Source organism: Sturnus vulgaris, chromosome 11 (assembly GCF_052056855.1).
Source record: "Sturnus vulgaris isolate bStuVul1 chromosome 11, bStuVul1.hap1, whole genome shotgun sequence".
NCBI classification, from domain to species: domain Eukaryota; kingdom Metazoa; phylum Chordata; class Aves; order Passeriformes; family Sturnidae; genus Sturnus; species Sturnus vulgaris.
In genome coordinates, this window is record NC_142253.1 from 15,878,556 (window position 1) to 15,903,868 (window position 25,313).

General features: G+C 47.8%; 1 protein-coding gene across 2 annotated transcripts in view; it reads right to left on the reverse strand.

Moving 5' to 3' along the window:
* The window catches only part of CACNA2D2 (calcium voltage-gated channel auxiliary subunit alpha2delta 2), a 210,957-nt gene that overhangs the window by 113,623 nt on the left and 72,021 nt on the right, over positions 1-25,313 (reverse strand). For both annotated transcript variants that reach the window (XM_014869689.2, XM_088171602.1), the window contains exon 3: positions 14,389-14,505. In XM_014869689.2, the coding sequence (XP_014725175.2) occupies positions 14,389-14,505 (117 nt within the window). The remainder of the gene's footprint in view (positions 1-14,388; positions 14,506-25,313) is intronic.

Sequence of the window (25,313 nt, forward strand, 5' to 3'; positions counted from 1 at the left end):
CAGAACTGACGTGGATCTTCCCCAACATCCCCGACTGCTCTGGTGCTGGATCAAGAAGCCTGTGTCCTCTTTGTTAAGAGATATAATAAAGCAAAATTGCTGTCCTAAATATTACTAAAGCACTGGCTGGCATGTTTAATAAACCTTTCCATTTGGGTAAATTAGCACTCATCTGGACAAGTGCTGAAGTGCTGTTACTTGAAGAAAAAAATTCAATGCTCGGAGTCTAATTTAAATAATTATCAGCATATTTCTGCTCTGCCTGTTTCGCTGAAATTACCAGGAGACTTGATGCAGTCTGAGTGTAAGTGCCTTTTGTCTGCTGTAATTTATTGACTCCATTTCAGTTAAGTTTTTGGTCCACTCACTGCCATGCTGGAGCACCGTAACCAAAAAGAACTTTATGGCCAGACAGAGTAAAATCAATAACTGATCTACTTTTATCCAAATCCCTTTCAAGAGCTATAAGTTACTTCCTTGTGTTCTCCATGTGTGGTAGGTCTCAGATCTGTGATAATCTGCTGTTTGGGACACAGACATCCATGGGGAAGACCAACACACTGACTGGGGATGATGGTCACCCCAATCCCTGCCAGCCAGGTTTCAGGTGTGGACAAACACTCACAGCAAACCTGTGCACTACTGGGATGTATGCTGAAATACTCTCTTATACCCTCCAAAACTAAGAGTGTGGAGACCAAGTCTTCAGCACCAAAGGCTTCATCCTACAGCCTTCTACCCGTCCCATGGCTGTGTTCCATAAGGGACACAGCCTGGAACAGCAAACAACACAGGTTTGGCTCCCAAAAACGAACAGCCCTGGGCACACAGCACTGACCTTCAGCTATGCTCGTGGCAGAAGGCCTCAGTACCCAGCACATTGGTCACAGGGTTAATTTTATTTCTAGCAAGGAAAACATAGAGAAAACTCTTGAATTAGTTTTCAAGAGTTGAAAATGGGGTTGAAAAATGGCAGTGATATTTGAGCCCTTTCTTCTGCCCTAGCTCCAAGACTGTCAGCAGAAAGCATCACAGGACCACTTCCTTCGAAACGCCCCCTTTCCCTGGGAGCAGCTCCAGCCAGCAGCACTGATTGGGAGTGCAGAGCCATCCCGTGGAATGCTCAGCACGGAGTGGAGGTGCCAGGGAGGGGGCAAGGTCTGCCTCGATGAGATAAAGGTGATGCTCCCCCGGCTGTGTCTGCATTCCGCTCGCGATCCTGCCATCTGCACCTTATGGCTGCCGTGACGAGGGAAGCTTCCCTCCAGGGCACGTTCTGCAAATCTCACATCCACCAGCTCATCAATCCTTGGCTCTCATCAAAAGACAAACTTATAAGCAGGCCCAGACGCTTCTCCCAGGTTTAATGGAGGCAGCTAAGAAGCTGTGATCGTTCGATGTTTTCCAATGATAGCGGTGATGCCTGAGGCCAGCTATAATATTACCATGAAATAAATCTGCAGTGATATAATTAGCAGGGATGCTATTATGCTCAGGTTTTAGGGATGCTCAGCAGAGAGGGAGAAGAGCAGCTACTCAGAATGGGACCTTGCAGAGATTCTGGGTTTGAGATGGGGCTGGGAGTAGGAGAGACAGAAAAACTCTAATGTCAAGGCAGTGTGGACTTCCTGCATTAATCTGCATGCAAAATAAACCTAGTTTTTTAACATCCAGATATTATGGTAAACATAGGTGTGTGCAAGTCTCAGGGTTAAAGCCAGCTTTCTCCTTGACACTCCAGCTACCTCTGCCCTGTGAGCAGCTGTGGAGTTTAGGTGGCACTTGCAAAGCTGCTGCTTCTTCCAGCATCCAGTCTGTGATGTACCTTGCAGTCCTCTAAACCAGGTTACCTAAACCTCTCTAAACCAGGGAGGGAGCAGGGAGATGCAAACCAACACAGCTCTGAAGCCCAAGTCTGGCAGTAGGAGATGACTGCTGTTTTCTGTGTCATGCTGCATCAAGAGAAAAACACCCTGTTAATTTTGCCACTGGTACATATAAAAGGTAGACAAATACCACTAGGAACAATTAGGAGGAAAAGAAGAGGCTGGGTTAGAAAATGAGATGTTACTCGTATCTGCAAGGAATAGCTACAAAAAGAGTTGGCACCTACACAGTGTTTTCTGTTGCTTGCAAATGTAGTGCTAAAAGTAAGAGCACAGAAAAAGGAGATAACTAGAGCAAAATATTTTAGGCTCAATGGTCACGGGGGAGAGAATGGGAAGAACAAAGTCAACACATGCCAGGATTGATCCTCAGTTTTGACACAAAATCCTTATGGCAGCTGTTTAAGAACAACATTCGGGGAACATGGAGTTCCTCAGGATGCTCAGGCAGGACCCCTGGAAGGGTTCCTGCCCCACACACACGACACAGACTCATGAGCTGGAGCTCCTGCGCCAGTGTCTGCATGTTATGTCATGGCTCGATTATAAAAGGTGACATGCTAAGGCAGAGTTTGCACCAAAATCAAGAAATCATCCTTTAAATGTGCTGGGCAGGCGATGCCCTGGAGGAAAATCCTGAAGTAAACAGCCTGCCCTCAGCTAAGGTTCAAAAACTCTTCATAAGTTTTAAGTGTGTTTCCAAATCTGCAGTCAAATCCTATACCTTCCCTCTTTTTAGCTACATTAAACTTTATCTCAGAATGTAATCTAGTAATAAAAATGGCTTTAAAATGATCTGACAAGTGCAAGAAGCCCCATTTCTTTTAGACTGACAACTCTATTTACAGCCTCACATACATACACTCTGGTTTACATTCTACATGCACACCAGGCCCTCAAGATTTGGGATATATCCTTTCCATCCACTTGCAAGAATCAATTTCAATCATGAAAAGAAGTTCTTGAGCAGGCAGAAGGTAGGAAGAAAGATTGCCTCCAGTGCTGGGGTCTCTGCACATGTCCCAGAACAGGGGCACAGAGGGATGGGCAGCACCCCCCCTCCTGTATCAGGGCTGTCTTACTGCACTTGAGCAACTCTCCCAATTCCAGGAGGAGTCAACCTCTCCAGCAAAAGCCACATGCTCATCCCAGAACAGGCCACAGGGCTGCTTTGGTTGAGGGAAGGTGCAAAACAGGTGGGCAACATCACACAAGGAGAAGATTTAGGACGCATTCAACTCTTACTCTTTCAAAAGGGTGCAGAAAATTGCCAAACTGCTAAAAAAATTCACATTCAAAGCCTGAAGTGGTCAGGAAACAATAGCACCAAACATGAGCAGAGCTAAGAGAAGGAGCTCGGAGCTCCAGGGAGATGTTATTGTCCTAATCACGCATGAAGGACACCTTGTAGCTAAAAGTTCCAGAACTTAATTAGGAGGCACAGTTCTTATTCCCGGGTGTATCCAAGAGAAAGAATGATCTCTCCAGACTTCAGTTTCCCTATGCATGAACTGGAGCAATCAAACACATCTACACGAAGTGAAACACAGCATTTGCTGAAGGAGCTTGGGAAGCCACACTATCACTATCTTGAATTTTGTTTTTCTGCCCCCACACTCACCCAAGTACAAAATTCTCATCTCCTCTTCCCCATCACGGTTTCCCACTGCCCTGCAATGCTGACAAGCTCAACACCTTCCATCTTAGCCAATTTCTTCGATTACAAGCAGACCAGCAGAGACATCTTCCTCTGTTTGCGTGGAGAGTGAGGCACGGCTAAGATTAGTGACAGGAGCAGCCCGGGCCGGCCTTGGCTCCCTATATAATTAGCTGATATAAAAGCTGTGCCATCTACTGGCTTCCAGCTGAAACACTGCTCCCATCGAGTGCTGTTGCTCTTCGTGTAGAGCTGGGGTGGGATTTCAACTCACCCTTATGCAGGTAGTGGCACACAAGTGACAAACAAGGGACAGCCAAAGACAAAAGTTCACTTTGCAGTACCAAAACCCAGCAGTCACTGGAGCCTGGCCTTAGTATTTCATTTCCAGCTTTACTTAAAGGATTTTATTTTTTTAAAATTATCATTCCTGCAGAAAAAACCAGCCAACCACCATTTAAAATTAACTCCTGTTATTATGCCTAAAATTTTGGGAAGACATTTTGGCAGGCACAATACTAACCTACAGCTGGCAGCCCTTCACAGACAACTGGAGTCATCCCTTCCATCAAACCTGTAGGGCACTTCCAATCCTGCTGTCACCTGCCCACTTTCAAGGACACAGCACACCCAGAGAGCAGAGGAGAGACAGAAACCAAGGACATAGAGCAGCAAAACAGGCGGAGAGCAGGGCAGGCAAGCAGAGACACAGCAGGCTGGGTGCTGGAGGAGCTCCCATGCCCTCGGCAGCACTGCTACAGCCCAGCTCTGCCTGTGGAGCTGCTCCAGCTGCCCCAGTTCCAGCCTCTCCCGGCCCAGTTCAGCCGGTGGCTCCACGAGCACCACCAGGCAGGAGCACAGTTAAATATTTCTGCTTGCAACCTTTTCATGTTGCTTTCACTTCAGACCGTGCCGCTGAACACTGACAGATTTCTCATTGCAAGGCTGTATTAAGCCACTTTTTAATTGCATTTTGAGGGACCCAAAGGCCAGCAGGCAGAAGGGCACTTTATTTTTTCCAAGGAACATTATTTTTATTGTAGAGGCAGGAAAGGTTTCCATTAATCCTCAGCAAGCAGACAGCTTCCACACAGCACGCTGGCTACAAGGATGGCCCCTCCAGAACACTGGGATGATTTGAGCATTGTCTGCTGGAATATCAAGGCTCCCAACAACTCCTCTTCAAAGAGCAGATGACAGGCTTTGGCAAGAAACTTGCATTAAATTGATACAATCTCTTTAATGTTATCTTTGGCTCTTTATCACAATTGTATGTGCAATTTACATTCTTGTCGCCTTTTTTTTTATTAAGACTTGCTAGATCCTTATCACTGATATTTTACACATTGTTGTAGTGTCACTCAAACATTTAATGGACATCAGCTGCTTTGGGAATATATAATAGCTCCTTGCTATGAGGTAAGGAGGGATGTTGATGGATTTCAGACTTGCTCCACGAAAGCTTCAATGGATGCAAAGCAAATCCATGTGGGACAGAAAGCTGGGTCCTGGTGGGCACCAGCCCAGGGCAGGGAGCACACTCTGTGCCAGCTGCTGTGACAGCACAGCACCACATGCCCAGAGCCAAGCGAAATACTCATCATGCAAGGCACCTTGGGGGCTGCCTCCTGCTCCTCACCTGCAGCCAGCCCTGCTGTTCAAATCACTCCTGTGCAGAGACCTACTGAGATAAACTCTGCCAAAGCTAATCTGGGGTTTGTGGGCTGCAGAAATGAAACCTGCTAAAAAAAAAGTAGGATTTGAAGAGAGCTTTTGAGACAAAAAGGCTTCATGCAAGTCCATTAACCTCCAGGACCAAGCCTCCACCCCCTCACTCATTACTCTTTAACTTCATTACCTGCCTGTAAACACAGCTATACAAATAACTGATTTTTAGTTCAGCCTGAGGATGAAACCCTTAAAAAAAATTCCCCGTTCCACCTGAAACAAACTCAAAATGATTCACTGTCCCAGGTCAATTACTCCCATTCAATATGGGTCTTCCACCCCAAATGATCTATCTGAAATATTCAAGGGGGAAAACATTAGACAAGAATAAAATGGTTGGAGGTTTTTCTGCCCAAGATCTTGGGCTTCAGAGGGCTCTCTGAAGATGTACAGCATCATGGAGGGCAGGGGCTGAACCCTCAGGGACTGAGAGCACATCTCTAAGTGCAGAAGCACACAGTCCATGCAAACCTACAGGCAACCCTGGGGAAATAAAGATTCCCCTCTCACCCTCTCCCACCATGCACAGATTACCAAGTCACAGGACGGTGCAGAAGCAACTCTAGGTACCAAACTGCCATGGAAATGCAGTTTCTCATGCCAAAATTAACCAAGAAAATTCAAATAAATCCATTTTTCAGTGACATGGTTTCTTTTATTTTGCTATCATTGCAAGCATATATTCCCAATTATGTTTAAAGGTTGTTCTATAAAGAATTAAATGGTAATTCCCTTCCCTAGCATTAACTCCCTCAGAGACCTCCTTCTCTTCTGCATCACTCACCGTTTGTATCTATATCTATCTTTACAGATAGACCAATGTCACACCAATCTGCTTTTACCCTTTCAAACACCCCCAAATGCCTCCTCTTAGAGCACTGCCAGGCCTCAGGATCTTGAGAGGGTAAAGGACCAAGCAGAAGGATGTGAGTTTTGAGACAGCAAATCCCTTGCCCACAGCACTGGCTTTAGTCACCTCCAGCTCTGCTAGGAGCTGGAAAAAAACAGGAAAAAAAACAGGAAAAAAACCGAAAAATGACATGCAAACTGTTGCATGTTTGAGGAAGGGAAGTAAACATCCTTTAAGAACTATTTCATCCTTCAGTTGGTCTCAGGGGTATCTGGGCTCCTCACAGCGTGGGGTGCAGAGCACAGAAGAAAAGGCAGGCACGGCAATGAAACCCTCCAAGCTTAGCTCCCAGTGCGGGGATTGCTATTCCTGCTGCCCGTGCGTGCAAAGCAGCCCGGCAGGGCTCCGAGAGGCCGTGAGGGCAGGCTCTGCTCGGGATAAAAGCTCAGCTCAAGCTGCCAGCACGGCTGTGACCCCAGCCCGGCAGCCTCAGGGAGCCGCGATCCCTCCAGCGGCTGCCTGGGGATGGGATGGGATCAGGGAGTAACGCAGGGAAGATGCTCCAGGGCACGGAGAGAGCCATAAGCCTAAAATAAATCCCCGGGCAAAAGCAACGAGTGCAGAGATAAGTGGAACAGCCCGGGAGCATGAGAACCCGCTCACCTCTTGACAGGGTAAGGGAGCAGATGGATATTTCTGTCTTCAAGGAAGGGCAAAGTCAGGCAACCATTTGTTTGGACTGGGTAAGCAAGTGTGCTGGGGTGACTTTATGATGCTTGTACCCCCAGTCACCTGTTCTGTTTGGGCTGGATATTAAGTTCTCCAGCTTTAAGCCTGGTTCCAGGAGTGAAGGGGGAGAGCAGAGGAGCAGAGTTTGTTACCAGAGACTGCACTTGGTGCCCCACATCCTTCACACAGCCTGGGCTGTCTGCAGTGGGCAGCAGCACAGAGCTCTCCTTTGCTCTTGGATAGTTGGGGGGGGGGGGGTGGGGCACTTGAGTCTGCTTTCCGGAGGAATTCCTTTGAAGGTTTACTCCCAAGTTTGCCCTAAACCAGGACAATAAGGAAGCTCCACTCTGGGTTGGAGAGCTACACTAAGAGACCTTGTCTTGTTCATAGAGCTGGTTTTGCCTCCTCTTTTGCTTCAGGCCCTGAAAGGGCATTTTAAAAAAAACCAAAACAACAAAACCCAAACCAGACAGATGTTTTCTTTAAACAAGAACTGTCCACACTTCTTACAGCATGTACCAGAAACAACAGCCTCAGTCTGCCAAGGGCAAGAGAGGGCAAAAGTTTCTTGATTTGTTCTTTACCAACAGCCACGCATGGGGCTGGGGATCTGCTGTGGACACTTTACTGAGCACCCTATCAGGCCGGGACCGTCACTTTTCATTCCCCCATCTGTAACTCCAGACGCACTGGTGGCACTGAGTCCATTCCTTGTATGTGTGCCACAAGACAGGATCATCCCAGAACCTCGGTGTGCTGCAGTGCCAGGGGAGGCAGCAGCCTCTGGGTCCTGGCAAAGCTCTGCTGCCCCAGAGGGCACCCAGCAGCTCACCGAGTTGTAAAGCCCATCGGGCTGGGCTGCTGCCAAGTGTTCATGGGAGAAGAAAGGGAAACGTTCAATGTAATCTGCATGAAAGTGCAGGAAGCCTTAAATTGTGTTACCGCTATTAAAGCTGGTTACACCGCTCAGCAAACTGGCCCAATACAGGTTTGATAGACTTGTTACAAACATCTGATTGTCCCTGATTAGATTAGACAATCAACCTCCATCCTGGTGCGTGGGCATTGTTTAACTCCCCTCTGCAATCTGTAAATTAGAATTCCAGACCTGGGAGATTGGATTCAAATTGGATTACTGGAGCAGGTCCAGCACAAGAACAATTGTGAGGCAGGAGAAGACACACACACGTGCATGAATGAACAAACAAACAAACAAACGCACGGGGACTGTCAGCCAGGATTTGATTAGGAGCAAATTCAAAATAGAATTAAAACCAAAAACCACCAACCAGCAATTACCAAAGAACGGGAAGAGGGCTGGGTTTGTCACTATGAAATAAGAAAGCACAGGTCCTGCCTTTAAATGGTTTGTACTTCAGCACATGCAAGGTTGGTGGCTGTGGTCCTTACTCCAACTCAAGAGCTCCTGTCCGTGGCCATGCAGCTGCAATGGTTCAGGAGTGCATGGGGCAATGAAGCCTCACATCTCACCAAACCCACAGGCTGTGTCACAGCTCACCTGAGCTATGTTTATTCCCTCCCTCCTAGCCCATTTTGCTGACATGTGTCCCCTAGCTGGGACCCAGCAGGCCACAGCGTGACCATGGGTACCCTGACACGCCCAGAAGTCCTCTCAAGTCAAAGGCAGGGCTGTACCACACTGCAGGAGGGAAACCCACAAGGGTTTGGCACCACATGCTGCCAGCCAGTGTGAACCCCCAGTGCCCTGCAGCTCAGGGGGGTCTCCCTCTCCTGGCCTGGGACCTCTCCAGTTAAACACTTCCATGACTTGGCCAATGAGCACCTGGTTCAACATCCTTCACACAGCTCTGCAGGGAGATGGCAACAGGACCTTGTCTGCCAGAAACAAAGGAGAAATCCAGTAAACCCCAGGGCTGTTCCTGCCAAATGCTGACCCCTTCTGCTGCTTGCCACCAAGACCAGAGGACAGCAACAACAACAACAACAACGAAGGAGGGAAGATTTCCTGATGATAGTCTACCAGCCCATGCTGTGACAGAAGTCAGTGCCTCTGCTGCTGAGAGAGGAGGGAGCAGGGAGATGCTCTGAACTGGGCTGAGAGATGCTTTGCTGTATATGCCGATTTTTGCAGCTTGTCAGACAGGTGGCACTTTTTATTGTTCCTTCCTATCAGGGACCAGAAACCTGATAAAGACTCCATTCACCACAAACCTGCAAAGGAAGTCTCAGGGCTATCAGAATTGTTAAAGGGATAAACCTGTCCAATTAAATCCCCTCTGCACTCTTGATATATGCTTGTGCCAAGCTCAAATGGAGCCTGGAACTAGTCCCAGTTGAGCAGTAATGTACTGAGTGTTGAAACAAGACTGAAAGCACAACTGGCCTGAGCTCCTCCCTCCTGAAATGCCCCCTGACCAGCTTCACCCTGAGAAGTTGATTTGTTCAGTACTTTGTGGTAACACACCAAGCTCTCACCTCACCCTTCATCACAGCATCCTAAAGCATGGCCGAGTACTGACTGCATCAACGCTTCAGAAGAAACAAGCAAGAAAAAATGCCACTAAGTGGGAAAACTCAAGGCTGAGGGGTGGAAACAGGAGACAAAACAGCAAAATAGGGTTAAGGCAGTACCAAGACCCTAAGCATTTCCAGACCAACCACCTCTTCTGTGTGCCAAATGCCAGCTCTTCCAACCTCTTTCCCTTTGGATCTAAGATAAAGAAAGACGGGAACACCTACAGCCATATTCCCCCAGGCTTTGTAGCTGCAGGAAACGCAGCCAGACTTCCCTGCAGGATGCTTTCAAAATAAAATACAGGAAATCCCCAGTCTTGTCCCTTTGTATCCTTTTTCTGCTAAAAGAAAACGTCTAATGCCAAGTGCAGATTTTACTACCCCGGTTGCAGTAAAATCTGAGTGAAATATATTGTGACCTGCTACACCTCAGCTGAAGGAACAGGAACTTTGAAATCTCCTACCATTGAGCCCTCCTGCCAAACCCCTGCTTTCCCCCAGATGCTCATTCCACACTGGAGCTAAATATGCAGCAACAAAAATATGCTATTAAATTTCACAAAAACACAATAAACCCCCCCACAAACCTTCCTCCTACTCCTGGCAAGTGCTGTTTGTGCTCTCACCACCAGAGCCATGCAAAGGGCACCAAACCTGTTGCACACACATCTACGTAAGTTACACACAGATGTTCATGGTACACATTACGAATTCTGATTCACAATGCCACTGTTCTGCACTTCTGCTCAACACATCCTATTTGATACTGCACACAGCTGTGGTCCACAAGAAATGCAACAAACTTCACCTTAACTCCAAAGGTTATGCCACTGACACGCACCTTGCAAAACTAAATCAGCTCTATAGAGAAAATACCAGCCCAACCATGTCACCTTTGGGGCAATGCAAGAGCCTGCAGGCATCCAGACCATGTTTTGTGGATCAGCAGGCCTCTTTTTGGGGATGGGGGAAGGCCACCAGCCCAGACAGCAATCTTTATGCTGGTTACAGTATATGAATAGTTCACTTCAGGGCATAACCTACTCAGTAAACTGTGGGATGTGTCGCTCTCAGGAGGCAAAGCAAATTGTCTGTGGTTAAATATGTGAAGAATGAAGCAGTCAGCATCCAAAAGCAGCCTTCACAAGAACTATATAAAAAGGAGAAACAATCTTAAAACATATCCCAGGATCTAAAATTTCCACCTCTCAGCCTCCTCCTCCATCAAATCACAATTTTCTTCTCCCCCAGTCTGCAGAGCTTCAGGGAAGAATAGACCTGGAAGAATCATTCATGTACTCAACATTGTGTTCTAAAAGAAAGAAAAAGTGCCTTTGGGTTTGGGAATCTGGACCCACACCATGCATACTCTCAGGTGATGGCTTTTCCTTGGCTCACTCAGTGCTCCACCAACAGCAAACTCCAACATGTGGGCTCCCAAACAAGTCCCAGCCTGTACATATCTCTCTGGGCACATACAAAGGCAAAGAGGGGTCTGAACACACTGGAAAAATGAAGAGGAGGTAGGAAATAAAGTTGAAAAAGTGACAAAGAATCTATTTGGCAAAAAAAAACAACCTGAGGAGTTCTAGTCTCAGATGATGTAAAGCCATAAGCCAGCCAGCTGTGATTCCCAGCACAAGGAAAACCCAAGGGAGATTTGTAGTCATTTGGTAACATGCCACCTCACTCCTTTTCACATCTTACAACAGGGGTCTTTTTTAGCCCTAACAAGGACAAGCTCCTAAGTATGGACAAAAGCAGGCCAGTAAACTCCCATCCATCCAGGAACACACCTATCACTTCCTCACACCTCAGCTGTGGCTCTGGATCTTCCCCACAATGCAGTACACTGGGTAAATGTAATGTCATCTCCTTCAGGAGTCACTCCACCTTAGTCTTTTACTTCAAATTCAAAGGAAATTAGATGCATTTTTGGTATTGAAGGCCATTTTTTTTAACCTCCCCTCCTGTTAAAGCTTGGAAATAAAAAGCAGCTGGAATTATAGAGCCCAAAGGTGAGTGGAAGGCCAGGCTTGAAGCAATGAAATAATCATGGACAAAGGACACTGATAAAGGCAATTAGTGCTGATGGAAATCCATGTCAAACAGAAGCCATTGTGTGGACATGGGGTAGAAATCCCCCAGGATCCAGTGGGGATTACAAAAACATCTTCCTAGGAGATTTTTTGTCCCATGATGAGAATGTCATCTGATATGATGCTCTGGAACAAAAAGGGAGTGACAGCATCCAAATGATCAGCCTCTTTAAGGTACCTTATTTTAGGGAGCAATTACCCCCTCTGCCACACACCCCTGGCTGCAGCACACCTCCAAAAATGCACATGGGAAATCAGTGTCCTATTAGTGCCAGATCCATGCCACAGTGCTGCACCATGGCTGTCAGGGCCAGACAGGCTCAGTTTCCTTGTGCTTGATTTCTGCCTCTTAGAAATGCAACACAAGGTAAGAAACTGTATTAATAAATGCTCTGCACATAGTTTAATAAAGGCACATTCATATTTTCACTTAGAAACAGAGGAGAAGAGATTTTTTGATGACTGGACTGAATCACCACCTAATCAGAACAGTGCTCTGAACTGTGCACCCATGGTATATGCCCAAAGGCTTGTGAGCACCTTCCTACAAAGCCCCACTGAAGCCCAGGCAGCATCCCTTCTCTCTCCTGCAGCAAAGGACAGGCATGTCTCTTCAGGAGAGTGAGCACTCGTGACAGGGCTATTAGTACATCAAGGAGAGACTCCATTTCTCCCTCCTTACCTGCCCCTGCCAATACATGGAGTCCCACTTGTCTCAGATGCTGAAAAATATGTTTCAAGAAGTCATCATCACTCTTGTGAGTCATGAGAGAAGAGGAGGAAATGACTCCAGGAGAGATGATTCAACTAAAGGGAGAGTTGAAACAGATGAAAACAGGCAGGAGAATGGAAGGAGCTTTGGGAGCCCCATTGCTTCAAAGGAGCTCAGCAAAATGTGGAAGAAATTCAGAAGATTCAATTTCTCTTCCCCCATCAGCTTCCCCATTTCCAGATTTTGTTGTTAGTACCACCAATCCAAAATGTCAAGAATTTACATGGAAACTGGATGTAAATATCTGCTTCATCTGAGAGTGCACCCTGAAGGAATCCTCTTGAAAGAGCTAATTTAGGTCAAGAGTTCATTGTTTCCACTACAAAGACAGCACCACGTGCTGTTACCTAACCAGCACTGCCAGAACCACCCCTGTGACAGGTGAGCCCTTCACAGCACACCAGAGTCCTGCCCAAAAACCCAACAAAAAAGAAAGACAGCTGGGAGACAAACAAGGTTATTTGTACCATGGGCACAGTTCAACCCTTCATCTAGCAACAAAAGATGCACAAACTCTCTAAGTCTGTGTGACTCAGAGCAAAGGGCAAAGAAAAACAGTGTGACTGATGAGCTGAAACTCAAATGTCACAGTGGAACCACTCAGCAGAGTCATGCTGTGTAACTCAGGGTTATTGCCCTGTGCATTCCACGGGAGCCATGTGTTGGCCAGGTGTGTATCAAGTTTGCAACAACCTTTTGTCACCTGTGTCTTCCTCCAGCATCTATAGATGCTGCAGATCTCTGGAACATTTAATATGATATATGCTCAAGTATGCACACAAACTATATGAGCACAAGGATGCACGTTCCGGTTAAGAAGAAAATTGGTCTCCCTGATTTTCACTTCCACAACCCTTGTGGAATGCAATGCTGACAGTTTACACCTCTTTAGTCCCACTGCAGCTCCTTCCATTCAAGCTGAAACACTTGGTGTGAGTCCCAAGTAGGATTATTCTTTAATTCCCAGAGTAAGAAATTGGGTAAACATCAATCTTCTTCACCCAAGTCCCTAGTTACTATCTTTGTCAGGCACTGTGGACAACCTCATACCATCTGGACACTCAGGCCAGGCTTTGACCACCCTTGCCCGAGATCCCATCTTGAGTCTTGGGACTCCCCTGGCCCACATGGGTGTCCTGTGATTCCTGTTGCACACCTTCCCCAAGGTACTTCTTACTCACTGTGGAGACAGGTCACTTCCAATCTCCCACTGCCTTAGTTACACCTCAACATCCCTTCTCTCAGCACAGCACATTTCCCTGTGCTCCCATTCCTGTCCATCAGGTTGAAGGGTGACCAGGTCTTTTGGCTGCAGTGCCAAAGTGATGTGTCTGGGGACACATCAGCTCCAAGCCTTCCCCTTGTCATAACCCTGCAGACACCCTTTCAGTGAACCAAGCTACAAGCTGCCCATTGTACAATGCCAATAAAATTGTGTTTTAGAGAGGACACCTCAGCTCCTGGAGAAGAAGTATCCATACCCCTCTGCAGTGGAGAAGGTTGTCCACCTCTCCAGGAAGGCAATGGCTTGTGTTTGTTCCAGTAAGAGAATGGCCCTGCTGTCACCTCGTTAAAGACACTGCTGGGTTTTACTGAGCAGGCACCATCAGGTCCTTCCTCCACCACAGATAAAATTAGTTCATTTTCAAAGGAGTGTTCCAAAATAGGACAGTAGATGGGAAATGTATGCAGATACCCATGAGGGCAACCCACACAGGGCTCAAGTCCCAGGCACTGGCACAAACCCTTCAAGCACATCATCTCCTAAACAGGAAAAGCTCCACTTGTCCAAAACACTTCCAGGAGCGAGAACAGGGACACTGCAGTACCTCTGCTTCCAGTACACCTCCAGTAAAATCACTGGGTCAAATTTGCTGCCAGGCTTTTGCTGTCACTTTTATTCTTGTGGCAGCACCTTCAGGTGTTTGTATGATAGTGGGAGGAGATAAAAAGCAGGAAGATACCTAGAGTACATCCCCACATGACATCCTTGCCTCACATGCTCCATATGAATCTGTCCAACTGCAGGATGCAGTTCCCAGAAAAGGCCACACAATCATAGAAATCACTTTGAAGCTGAGATCATACTGCTATGCCAGCATCAACCCTCTTATTTAAACTGAAATCTCCATCAAAGGAGCTAATCTCCTCCATCAGGCCCATCTCCTTACCTTTAAAGCACGGACTTTCTTGGCCAAGAGGCTCTCAATGTCCCCTGCGACCTTCTCCACCAATTTCCTGGGCACATTCTCCTTGACTTCAAACAGGTTTTTATTGTCATCGTAGATCTAAGAAGGAAAGGAAGAGAAAAAGACAGTCAATATTAGTGAGTACAGCTGTCTTCCTACAGAAAAGCTGATCCTCTAACAGAGAATCCTAGCAATGTGGATTAGGTAACAATATAAGCTTTGGAAATGAGGGGAGCAAGAAAAGAAAGGCTTTGCAACCAGAAAAAACAGAAACAGTCAACCTGCTGCCCACACCATTGGCACTATAGCTGCTGCTTTCACACTTGCAGGCAATGAGCATCCCACCCTTTCACTCAAAAGCTGAGCTGCCCATCCCTGCCTCTGCTGAGCCCCTCCTGTGGCACAGGCACAGCCACCACATTTGCTGCTGTTCCCTCCCTCACCCAAAGGCATTCCCAAAGTCCACTGACCACCTCCCCAAAGCCACCTGCTGAACTTGGCAAGTGCAAGCCCAACTGCACACCCACCCCCAGCACTGCCTGCAGGGCTTGCTGGGTGCAGGGCCTGGCAGCACTGGGGCAGCAGGGCAGCCCTGGGTACCAGGAATGGGAACAAGGGGATCACGTGAAGCAGGATAAAACCCACATCTCTAACCAAGGCACAGTAATTTGACACCCTCAAGAAATAAGAATTTCTACAACCAGTCCAGAACCTGGCCAGGCTGTGGTGGGTAGAGGCATAAATCTAAACCAGGATGACCCTGAAGGCTAATGCAATTATCTGTATTTGAATGTTTGCACCCAAAGGGGCAGCAGTGGCCTGCAGGCACATCATACAACTGCAGGGAACAACCCCAGAGCCAAGGGAAGTGCTGCTGGCATCAGCACTGCCTCGAGAAGGGATTGGTCCCACCACAAACCCCTCAGTCACCTCCTCAGATGATTTTCTAACTTGTTAACTCCACCTGCCTCCAGACCCAGGTGCAGCCAACACAGGGTCAAAGGGAAAAGCTTATTGCCATCATCTGAGATTATTCCTCATACCTTATCTTTTATTAAGTAAGGCACATGAAGAAAACCACAAAGCAAATAGGATTCTGCTTCTCTCTTTATCCCCAGGCTACTTGCAAATACCTTCAACTCCAGACACAGAGACATATGGGAACAGAGAACCCTCCAAGGAGAGCTGGACCTCCCCAAGGAGGTAGCAGACTCCACGCTTAACTGCAAATTCCATGCTAAGCATGTCTGGCACCTACCCAAGCTTGCATGATCCTCAGGAGCTGAATCATGCTTCCCACGGGACAAACCCTCTCTGTGCTGGAGCTTCACTACAAGTGAAAGACTCTGCCTGTAAGCAGTGGTTTGTTGCAGACCTGGCCATAAGGACCAGGGGTTGCAGAAACAATTTCTCATGACACATCTGCCCTGGGTCTCAGAGCAGCACCCAAACAGTAAACAACCATCTTCCACATGACAAACACCCAGGACTAAGGAGAGGCTTGGCCAGAGACACCCACCGGGCTCATACCATCACAACTCCTTCTCTTGGTGGAGCCAGCAAAAGTAAAGGTACAGGCAAGCAGGTGCCCAGGATCTGGAGAGTGGCACATCACACAGCTCAGGGACATGAGACACTCTAAAATGCCAGGAAACTACTTATTGTCCTCTTTTCTTTCTCCAGACCTTATAATGAGCTGGAGTAGACAACTCCACTTGCTGAAGGCAGCTGTCAATGAATTCAAGAGCAGAGACATTCCCCAGTTCCAGCCTCCCTTTTCCTTTCATGGTTAAACAAAGCAGTTTCTGAGGCTGAAGCCACAGAAGTACACAGAGACTAAGCACAAGGCTGCTCTTTCAGCTGTGCACAGTCCCTCCAGACCTACTGACTTAATCTCCAGGCCTCCACTTGGCTTTTTGCAGTTCTCACTGGGGCCTCTGCTCTGCCCAAGCTCCTCCCTTCTTCCATGGCATCTGGAAATTCCTAACAGCAATCTCTTCTGGCAGCCTTCTGTCCACATACACCATTACTCCATTTGAGCTCTACTCCAGCAACTGCATTTTCCCCCCAAAAAAGCCCCAAAGGATTCAGGTTGCCTGGCCTGGCTGCCAGGACAGGAACCCATCCCACCTCTGTATCAGTGGGGCAGCATACAAAAGGCTCAGATTGGATAGTGTCTGAGGTTTCTGGAGAAAACAGAATTTCTGTGAATTTTCATGGTTACTGATTTGCAAGAACACAGCCTGTGAGCCAAGAGAAAAGAGCCAGAAACCTGTGATCCTCAGTCCCTAAGAGACACATGGAGCATGGCTCCAGTACCCTCCCCAAGGCTCTGCTCTTGCATGCTCCACACCTGCCATCCTTCAAGCAAAGGTAATCCCAAAAACCTGATTTGTCTGAAATGGGCTTTACCCAAATCACTTTGTTCCCCAAACCACCCACACTTCACATTAAATTTGGCAACTCCTGTGTTATTACAAGTGAGCACAGGGACTCCAAAGAGGATGCTTTAGTTAGAGAAGACATTTAAGAGACATTACCAGACTCCAGAATAAATTATTTCATAGAATTACTTGGGTTGGAAGGGACCTTAAATACCATCTAATTCCAGCCCCCTGCCATGAGCAGGGACCCCTTCCACCATCCCAGGCTGCTCCAAGCCTTGTCCAATCTTGAACATTTCCAGGGATGGGGCAGCTACAGCTTCTCTGGGAACCCTGTGCCAGACCTCACAGTAATTTCTTCCTTAATGTCTAATCTCAACCTCTCCCTTTCAGTGTGAGACCATTCCCTTTTGCCATGTCACACCATGGCCCTGCCCAAAGTCCCTCTCCAGCTTTCTTGGAGCCCCTTTAGGCAGTGGAAAGGACTCTAAGGTCTCCCCAGAGCTTTCTCTTCTCCAGGCTGCACATGCCCAGCTCTCTCAGTCTGCCTTCATAGCAGAGGTGCTCCAGCCCTCTGCTGATCTGCATTGCTCTCCTCTGGACCTCCTTCATCTGCTTCTTATGCTGAGGGTCCCAGAGCTGGATGCAATATTCCAGGTGAGGTCTCACCAGCAGAGCAGAGAGCAAGCATCACTTGCCTCTCTCGAAACCCGCTTTTGATTCGACTCAGGATACAATTTCTAGATGTTCTTCACATCAGAGCTCCACCACACCCCGAGGTTCAGACCAAAAAGCTTGTTTTGCCAACAGCACAACATCCTGCACCAGGTAAGAACACCCCGCGTGGGCACAGAAAGGGTTAAAGCAAGGAAAGCTCGACACAAAGCAATATTCTCTCACACTCCTTTTCTCTCCCCTTGGTAAGTAACAGCACAACAAAGTCATGTGCTTGGAAGATGCAGGATACCTCCAGCTGAGCAGCAGCAATTAAGAAAGCAAAGAAGAGCAATCTTCAAGGAGAAAGCTTTGGGTACAGAGGGAGTCCTGACATTAGTATTTTCCTGTTATGAAACAGAAAATTGTCTCCTACTGGTTACGGACAGAAACGGTGCCTGTCCACAAGGGAGGAAAGAACAGAAAAAGAAAGCAGGAGCTGCTCCTCCAGCCCTCTCTGCAGCTGCAGAGCTCTGCAGTCATCGTGGCTGAACACTTCACTGGCGTTAATTAGAACAATCCAAGACAAATTAACAGTGACCATACGTGCATGAGAATGTCCCAGACAGGCAGGGGAATGAATGGTGGGGGCTCCAGGCAATTCAGAGAACTTCACAGTCTCCACTGTAGCATTTTGCTTTGCGTTGTTCAGAATGTGGCCAGATTTTACTTATCTAAAGTGACATTTCCCATATGGGGTTTTTCCTTGAGCTGAATCAAAGGGAAGATTTTCTGGCCAAAGACATCCCCAACATTCATCGGTGATGGCAAAAAACTTTAGTTTTGTCCAGATTAGAAAGCCATTCTCATTGAAATGCTCCTGTGATCCAGAGCTCCGGGACCTGTTTCTGAAATGAGTAACACCCGTGACCTCAGAGTCAAGGAACTGTTCTGCTGAGTCCATGTTGGTCCCCTCTGACCCAGCTGTGTCAGCAGCCTCGGGGACAAGGGGTGCAGGTTGTGTGCTCCTGGCAGACTGGGTTTTACTTGGCAATACCTTGAGCAACAGCCCCCATCCCCTCAGAGCCTCTCCCCCAGGCAGGGCAGGTGGGTGGCAATGCAGGGACATGAGCAAAGCCAAATGCTGCACTGCTCCAGCCATGTAGAAACAAGAAGTAACACCCTTGTATTAGTCCTGCTCAACGTGGTTGGCAAACCTGAGATTATTGGGCAGGAGAAGGGCTGTAGAGAAGCCCTGAATTACCTAAAGAGGGAGTAGCCCTCAGGAGGAAGCTGTTGTGCCCAGAGAATGGGGATTGAGATAACATTATGAACTGAAATCTCAATAAAAAGGGAAGGGCTGAAGCTGGATGCAGTAGCAGAAGATCCAATCCTGGCAGTGGAAAGGAGTCCAGCAGTGGATGCTGAGAGTGAACTAATAAGTGGCAAGAGCAGGGGGGAGTGGGAGGGAATGTTAACAACAGCCAAACAATAGAAAGTACTGAGCTGAAACAAAAAAATAAAAGCAAAGAAAAAAAGCTAGAACAGTGGCAGGTGGGGGGGAAGAAAAATCCAACTGTTCAAGACAACCTGCAACATGAAAAATTTAATCCTAAATACTCCTAAGCATAGTGCAATTACAAACAGCCACGAAAATGATTTAAACCAGCCCAGAAGTGCTAAGTGGCCTCACTTAAGAGCAAAGCTGGTAACACAATCGTCAGCACATGTACCCAGCAGCACCTGTACAGCCAAGGAGGCAGATCTGATACTGCCTTGAAACACTCATTCTCTAAATTCACTTGTTTGCATTGCTCCTAATGCACAATAAATGATGCTCATCTCTGCCTTTAATTCCCTCTGTGCCTATATATTCAGGGAGCCGTCAGAGTTCAGAGAAAGAATTTTCCTCTCCTCAATTCCCTGTGAGCACACCCAGCACCACAAAACTTGGCAGCCTGAGAAAGGAACAGGTGCAGAAATATTCCCATAAGTGCAGAAATCACCATTTGATGAGCTGCCATGAGAGGGCCCAACACCTTCCCATGGGTCAAGGTATCCAATGATAAAATGTGAAGGAAAATAACAAATCTCAGGAGAGCACCCTGTAAAGCACTACTCGAAAGTAAAAATTGTCTCCTCAGCCTTCCTTGTCGCCCTCAGGCATTGGCATTGGCCTCCTCATCCAGGACTTGAGGGAGCACACTGATGGAAGGGCAGGGATGGTGGGCTACACCTGCAGCCCAAAGTGGACCCCTCCTTTCTCATTCCCTCTATCCCCAGCTCCATGTCACATCTGCCAAGAAGCAGATGTGCCCTCCCCAAAATCAGAGGGGCAGCATTGCATTGTGCTTGCACAGCATCACCTCCATGTCAAGACTCCCCTATCACCTTCCTCAAGAACAACAGCAACCAAAACGCTGAACCCCAACAAAGCATCTGGTAACCCCAGAAGCTCTCAGCCCCACTGGGCCAGGACAGAGATGTACCCACAGCTCAAACCCTATCTGGGGTTTGCTCAGGGCCAAGCAGGGAGAGGCTGTGGTGCTCCAGCTCCTGCTGGAAAGCCATCTGATCTGGGTAATAGTCATTTTCCAGAAATTAATTTTTTTCCCCACCCCTGTATGAATCCAATACACCAGGTTTGGACAGCTGCAGTCCAAACAGCAGCATTTAATCACAGTGCAAACCTGGCATGTTTGCAAAAGAGCACAGTACTACGTGCAGCAACAGAGCAGCTGCCTTCCTGCTCCCAGAGCATCCCACCTCAAAGCTGGGGTGCTCTAGGTGAGGGACGCCAAAGACCAAACCACATCTTTGCAGCACAATAGCCACCCATATCTGACATAACCCTCATACTCCAGAAATTGGGCAGTGCCATGTCATGCCCCACAAAGGCCAGCAGGAAAACAAAAGGGTTTTCCCAGCCAGCATTATTCTGGGAGGCAGGGAAGGTCTCTGTTCAGGGTTATACTCCCAGCTCCTGCAGCCAGACCCATGCCTGGGATCAGTGCTGTACAGTGACCCAGATATGGTGTCTGCAAAGGGAATTCATCAGTACAGCCAACACTGCAACAGGATACCTGCCCTGAGAGGCACAGCTTGCTCAGATGCTGCTCTGGAGCTGCTCCTGGAGCTTCAGGATCTGTTGGTCTCCCTCAGAAAAGCATCAATCTGGCCCATTTTGAGTCTCATCTCACTTACTGCAGGGTCCTTACCATTTCCCCACAGCTCATGCTCAGAGTATGAGTGGAGAAGCCTTGCTTTTGTCCTGAGCCCACAGAGCAGACCCCTGTGATGAAGCAGGAGCCCCGAGAATTGCCTGGTATTATAAATGACCAACAAGAGCACCATGAGATGGTCGAGGCCAAGTGTGGAACACTGTGGCTGGGTAACAGGAAGGAAAATTAGTGCCAGACCCCAGAGATCCTGCTGGAAGATGGAGACTGCTCATGGCCATAGGCAGAGTGCAGAGACAGCACGATTTCCATCTCACCCCTCATCACTGCTGCACCTACTGTTGTTAAATTTCATTGTCTGGTGCTTATAGCCCTTGCAATGATGGTAATCATCGTGGTGTCTGTATTACATTAGGAGGATGTCAGGCTCGGTGCAGTGTCAGGGACAATCAAGCAGGCAGCGATAAGAGTGACAATGGCCTCGCTGACAGCCTGTCAGGATGGGCAGTGCCACCTGAGCTGCACCTCCTTGTGCAGAGCAGTCACACACCTCTGCAGGGCCCAGGGCACGGGCACAGCAATGGCCTCTGCAGAAGCAGTCATCAGCCAGGAAGGGCCAGATCCTGCTTTTCCCTGTTCAAGGGTCACAAGGGGAACAGGTAAAGGGAAGCAGCTGCAGGTGAGACTGGTGCCACAGCACAGAGAGGGCTTTGCAAATGTGCCCCACACCAACTCCCAGAGCTGGTGGCATGGATGCCACCGGCCCTGAGGGCACAGCTCAGTGAGCCCTGAGCCCAGGTGCCCCACTGGGAGCAGCGTGGGCAGTGGCTCTCACAGAGGCCAGGCTGCCCCTTGTCCCCACCCTGGCCTTGTCCCCGGCACTGCGCTGCTCCAGCAGCCTGCAGACATGCTCCAGTGCACACAGGAGGCAAACAGCTTGACATTTACTAACCCCAGCTCCCTCTCTCCTCAGTGCCATTTCCCTGCTGTGCTCCATCCTTCCATCTACCTCATAAAAAGCAAGCACCCTCTGAGCAGCTTTTCACAGCTCTCCTGCAGAGGCAGGACAGGGAAATGTGAAGTTTAGTTGCTCCTCAGGGATGGTCAGCTATAATTGAAGCAAACAAACCATAGAACTGAGGTCTCTCTAGTTGACTAAAGAGTCTGCTAAAGACAGCAGTACCACAGAGAACATGGGGGAAGAGGGAAAAGCAGCCCACACCACCAGGGATGGAGAGGTGGAGCTGCTCCAGTGCTCTCCATCCTGCCCCAGCACCCACACCTCCCATCCTCTGTGGCACTAGCTGGACTTCTGCTTCCTCAGCACAGGATCACCAGTCTCCACAGCTGAGACTTCAGCCCTGCCAGCCCCAAAGCAGACCTGGGGCTGCTATATGGCATTTAGCAACTAGGCAGGGATAAAAGGCTATGCACGGTTAGCCTGGATTATAGAAAACCTCTCCCAGCCTGGAAAGCAGCTTTTAGTCTTCAGCATCCCAAACTCTTGTATGGGGAACTCTCAGAGCAACAGACCTGCCTGGATGTTTGCAGAGAGGGAGAATCTTCTGCAAGGAAATTCAGTACCACACAGCTTCAAGCTTGCTCTTCTCCTTTCAGATAAAGCACTGCAAAAATAAATTGCTGCATAGTTGAAGACAGAAGGTCTCAAGCAGGATGGGAACTCTGCCCAGGCCCTCCTCTGCACACTTACAGCCACTTGGATGGTGTGGGCCTTGCTGCCAGGTCAGGGCACAAGCCCCCCAGAGCCTGCTGTGCTAATGTACGAGAGAGAGAGAACAGCTACAGCTTCTCAGAAAAATGCCCAAATGCAGGCAGACATCACATGATCTCTAAAAATACAAGCTTGTACAGTAAAACAGAAACAAAAAAAAAAACCTAACCTGATCCTGGAGTCTGGCTGCTCTCTTTATGTGGGACATAAGAGCTTTAGTAAGGAAAACAGAATTTTTAAAAGGTGCCTCAACTACTTTCCTTCAGGATTTGTCAAAGAGTTAATCAAGTTTTGATTAGTCTACACAAAACACACCTACTTCAGATCAATGGCATTAAAATTGCACCTCAGATACCCTGGGTGCATCCTAGGAGGGGTGCTGTCACAGATAAAGATGTGCTATTTTTCTAGATTTCAGAGTGGGTATTGTGAAGAAATTCTTTTACTCAGAATGTGGTGAGGCCCTGGCACAGGCTGCCCCATCCCTGGAGTGTTCAAGGCCAGACTGGATGGGGTCCTGAGCAGCCTGATCTAGTGGATGGGGTCCCTGTCCATGGCAGGGTGCTGGTATGAGATGGTATTTAAGGTCCCTTCCAACCCAAACCATTCTGTGACTTCTGTCAGAATAAGTGCCTCCACATAATGGATTATGCTGAGTTTTCCCCAGCATCCCTAAGAGAATGAAGAGGATGAAAATCATTAGGGAAACAAAACAAGAAACATCTCTGCTCCTCAGATCCCTCTTGGACCCCATGTGGTTGCAGTTTTGCCTTTTGCATAGTTTCTGGACAGTTTGAAACTCTTTTCTTTTATTCTGCTGTTTTTCTCTTAAGGCTAAGTGTTTAGGATACTGAAACTACAAAAGATCGTAGAGACCCAAAATGGGATCTCACCAGACTCATTTCCCTGGCAGTGATGAGGATGAGGAAGGGGCCACCACTGCCCTGAGAGAAGTGAAAAGCACTTCACCAGGTTCTCTTGCAGTGCCTGGGCAGGGCTGCTGCAGGTGGGCAAAGGCTGCTCCCCATCCCCTGCGAGCATACCCGAAGCACACACAACTCTTTGCTCTGCATTGAGTGATGCAGGACTCCCAGATCCTCAAAGATTTGACTTCAAATAAATAACCAGACCTCTTCCCAAAGCAACTTTATCTTCCTTGCCAGAAATGCTGATTTTTGTAGGAAGGGCTGTGGAATAGAGCTGTGCAGTGCAGCCTCTAACACTAAGGCTCCCAGACATATTTTGCAGGCTTCCTTTTATTGACACAAGAAAATATTAACAATTACCCCACACTGCCTTTTATTTTTATTGATGGCTACCACTGGCCAAATTCAGCTCTCAGCTGCAGCGATGCAAATTTGGGACGACTCCACTGACATGGAATTTAACTAAATCTCTTATTAGAGCTAAAGCAATTGAAATCTAGGCCAGTATAAGTCAGCACTGACAACAGTTACCCCCACAGTTTTCTGCAGAGTAATGATCTATTTTAAAGAAATTGAACTTTTAGAAACAGCAACTTTGCAATTCTCTTGATTTACCTTCTGATATAGGTGTTGAGGCTTTCTCTGCACTTCAGAGATTCAGATTTATTAAGCTTTTTCCAGTGCTTTTCAAGCACTGGAAGTATGTAAAGTCACAGACTCACTGGAAACAAGGCTGGAAGAGACCCACCTGTCCAAGCCATCCCCTCTGTCTCATTCAGGGCCCACCTAGCAGCTGTTTGCAAACTCTGCTCTAATCCACTGGTGGAGAGCTCAGGCTTCCCTGGCTGATGTCCTTCAGTGTTTTTGTAGAATCAAGCATGGTTTGGGTTGGAAGGGTTAAAGAACATCTTGCTCCAACCCCCTGCCATGAGCAGGGCCACCTTCTACTATCCCAGGCTGCTCCAAGCCCTGGCCAATCTGACCCTGAACACTTCCAGGGATGGGGGAGCCACAGCTTCTCTGGGTAACCTGTGCCAGAGTCTCACCACCCCACAATAAAGAATTTCTATTATCTAATGTAACTCTGCCCTCTGGCAGTGTGAAGCCATTCCCCATTGTCCTCTCAGTCCCTGCCCTTGTCAAAAGTTCCTCTCCAGCTCTCTTGGAGCCCCTTTAGTCACTGAAAAGGCAGCCTGCTAGAAAGTCATTACTGATATTCAATATAAAGTCCTCTCTGTTGTGGAATAGGCTCATAAAACTTTGCCTTATCACCAGAGGATATGGAGAACAGATTTCCAGACAGCTTTCTTCCACACATTTCCAGACTCATCCTTTTTCCTGCTAGTGCCTTCTGCTCCCTGAGCCAGTGGGGTCCAGGAACTGTAACAAGAATACACCATGTACCTGGAGATTTTAATAAAGAGGTGACCCTCTGCAAAGTCATTTCAGCTGAGATTTTCAGCTTAGTCTCACCTTGAAAGCATCACCAGCAAGACTTTAGCAGCAGCATTAAACCCTACAGCTGGCAGACTCAGCCCAGGTTTGTTGTCAGCACAGTCCTGGAGAGGTACAGGGGCAGGACTGTTATGTACCCACAGAGATCCCAGGGGATGTGTCTTCTGAAGGCAACCTCTAGGGGTCTGACATCTCAATGGAAAGACTCCACTGAAAAATTCACAAACCTCTGCAGCATCACAGAGAACAGTGCTGAAACAGATCTCATCAACTCAGGGAGTCTGAGCCTGTTCCCATACCCCCAGCAAAAGGTGGCATCATGGATGTGTCATTTCTAACATAATTACCACAGTTCTCTCGTTCCTAACCTGTTCCTCTGACCTGTTCTTAAAGAAATCCAGTGATGGAGATTCCTGTGTTTCACAAGACAAAATGCTCTGGTACTTCAAAATCCTATTTGAAAACTTTTTATGATGCCTAAGCTGAAAATCTCTTGCTGCAATTAAAAACCATGTTCTTGGTGGAAAGACCTCAAATTAACAAAGAATAGGCACTTCCTCGTGCTTCTGTGCCCTGT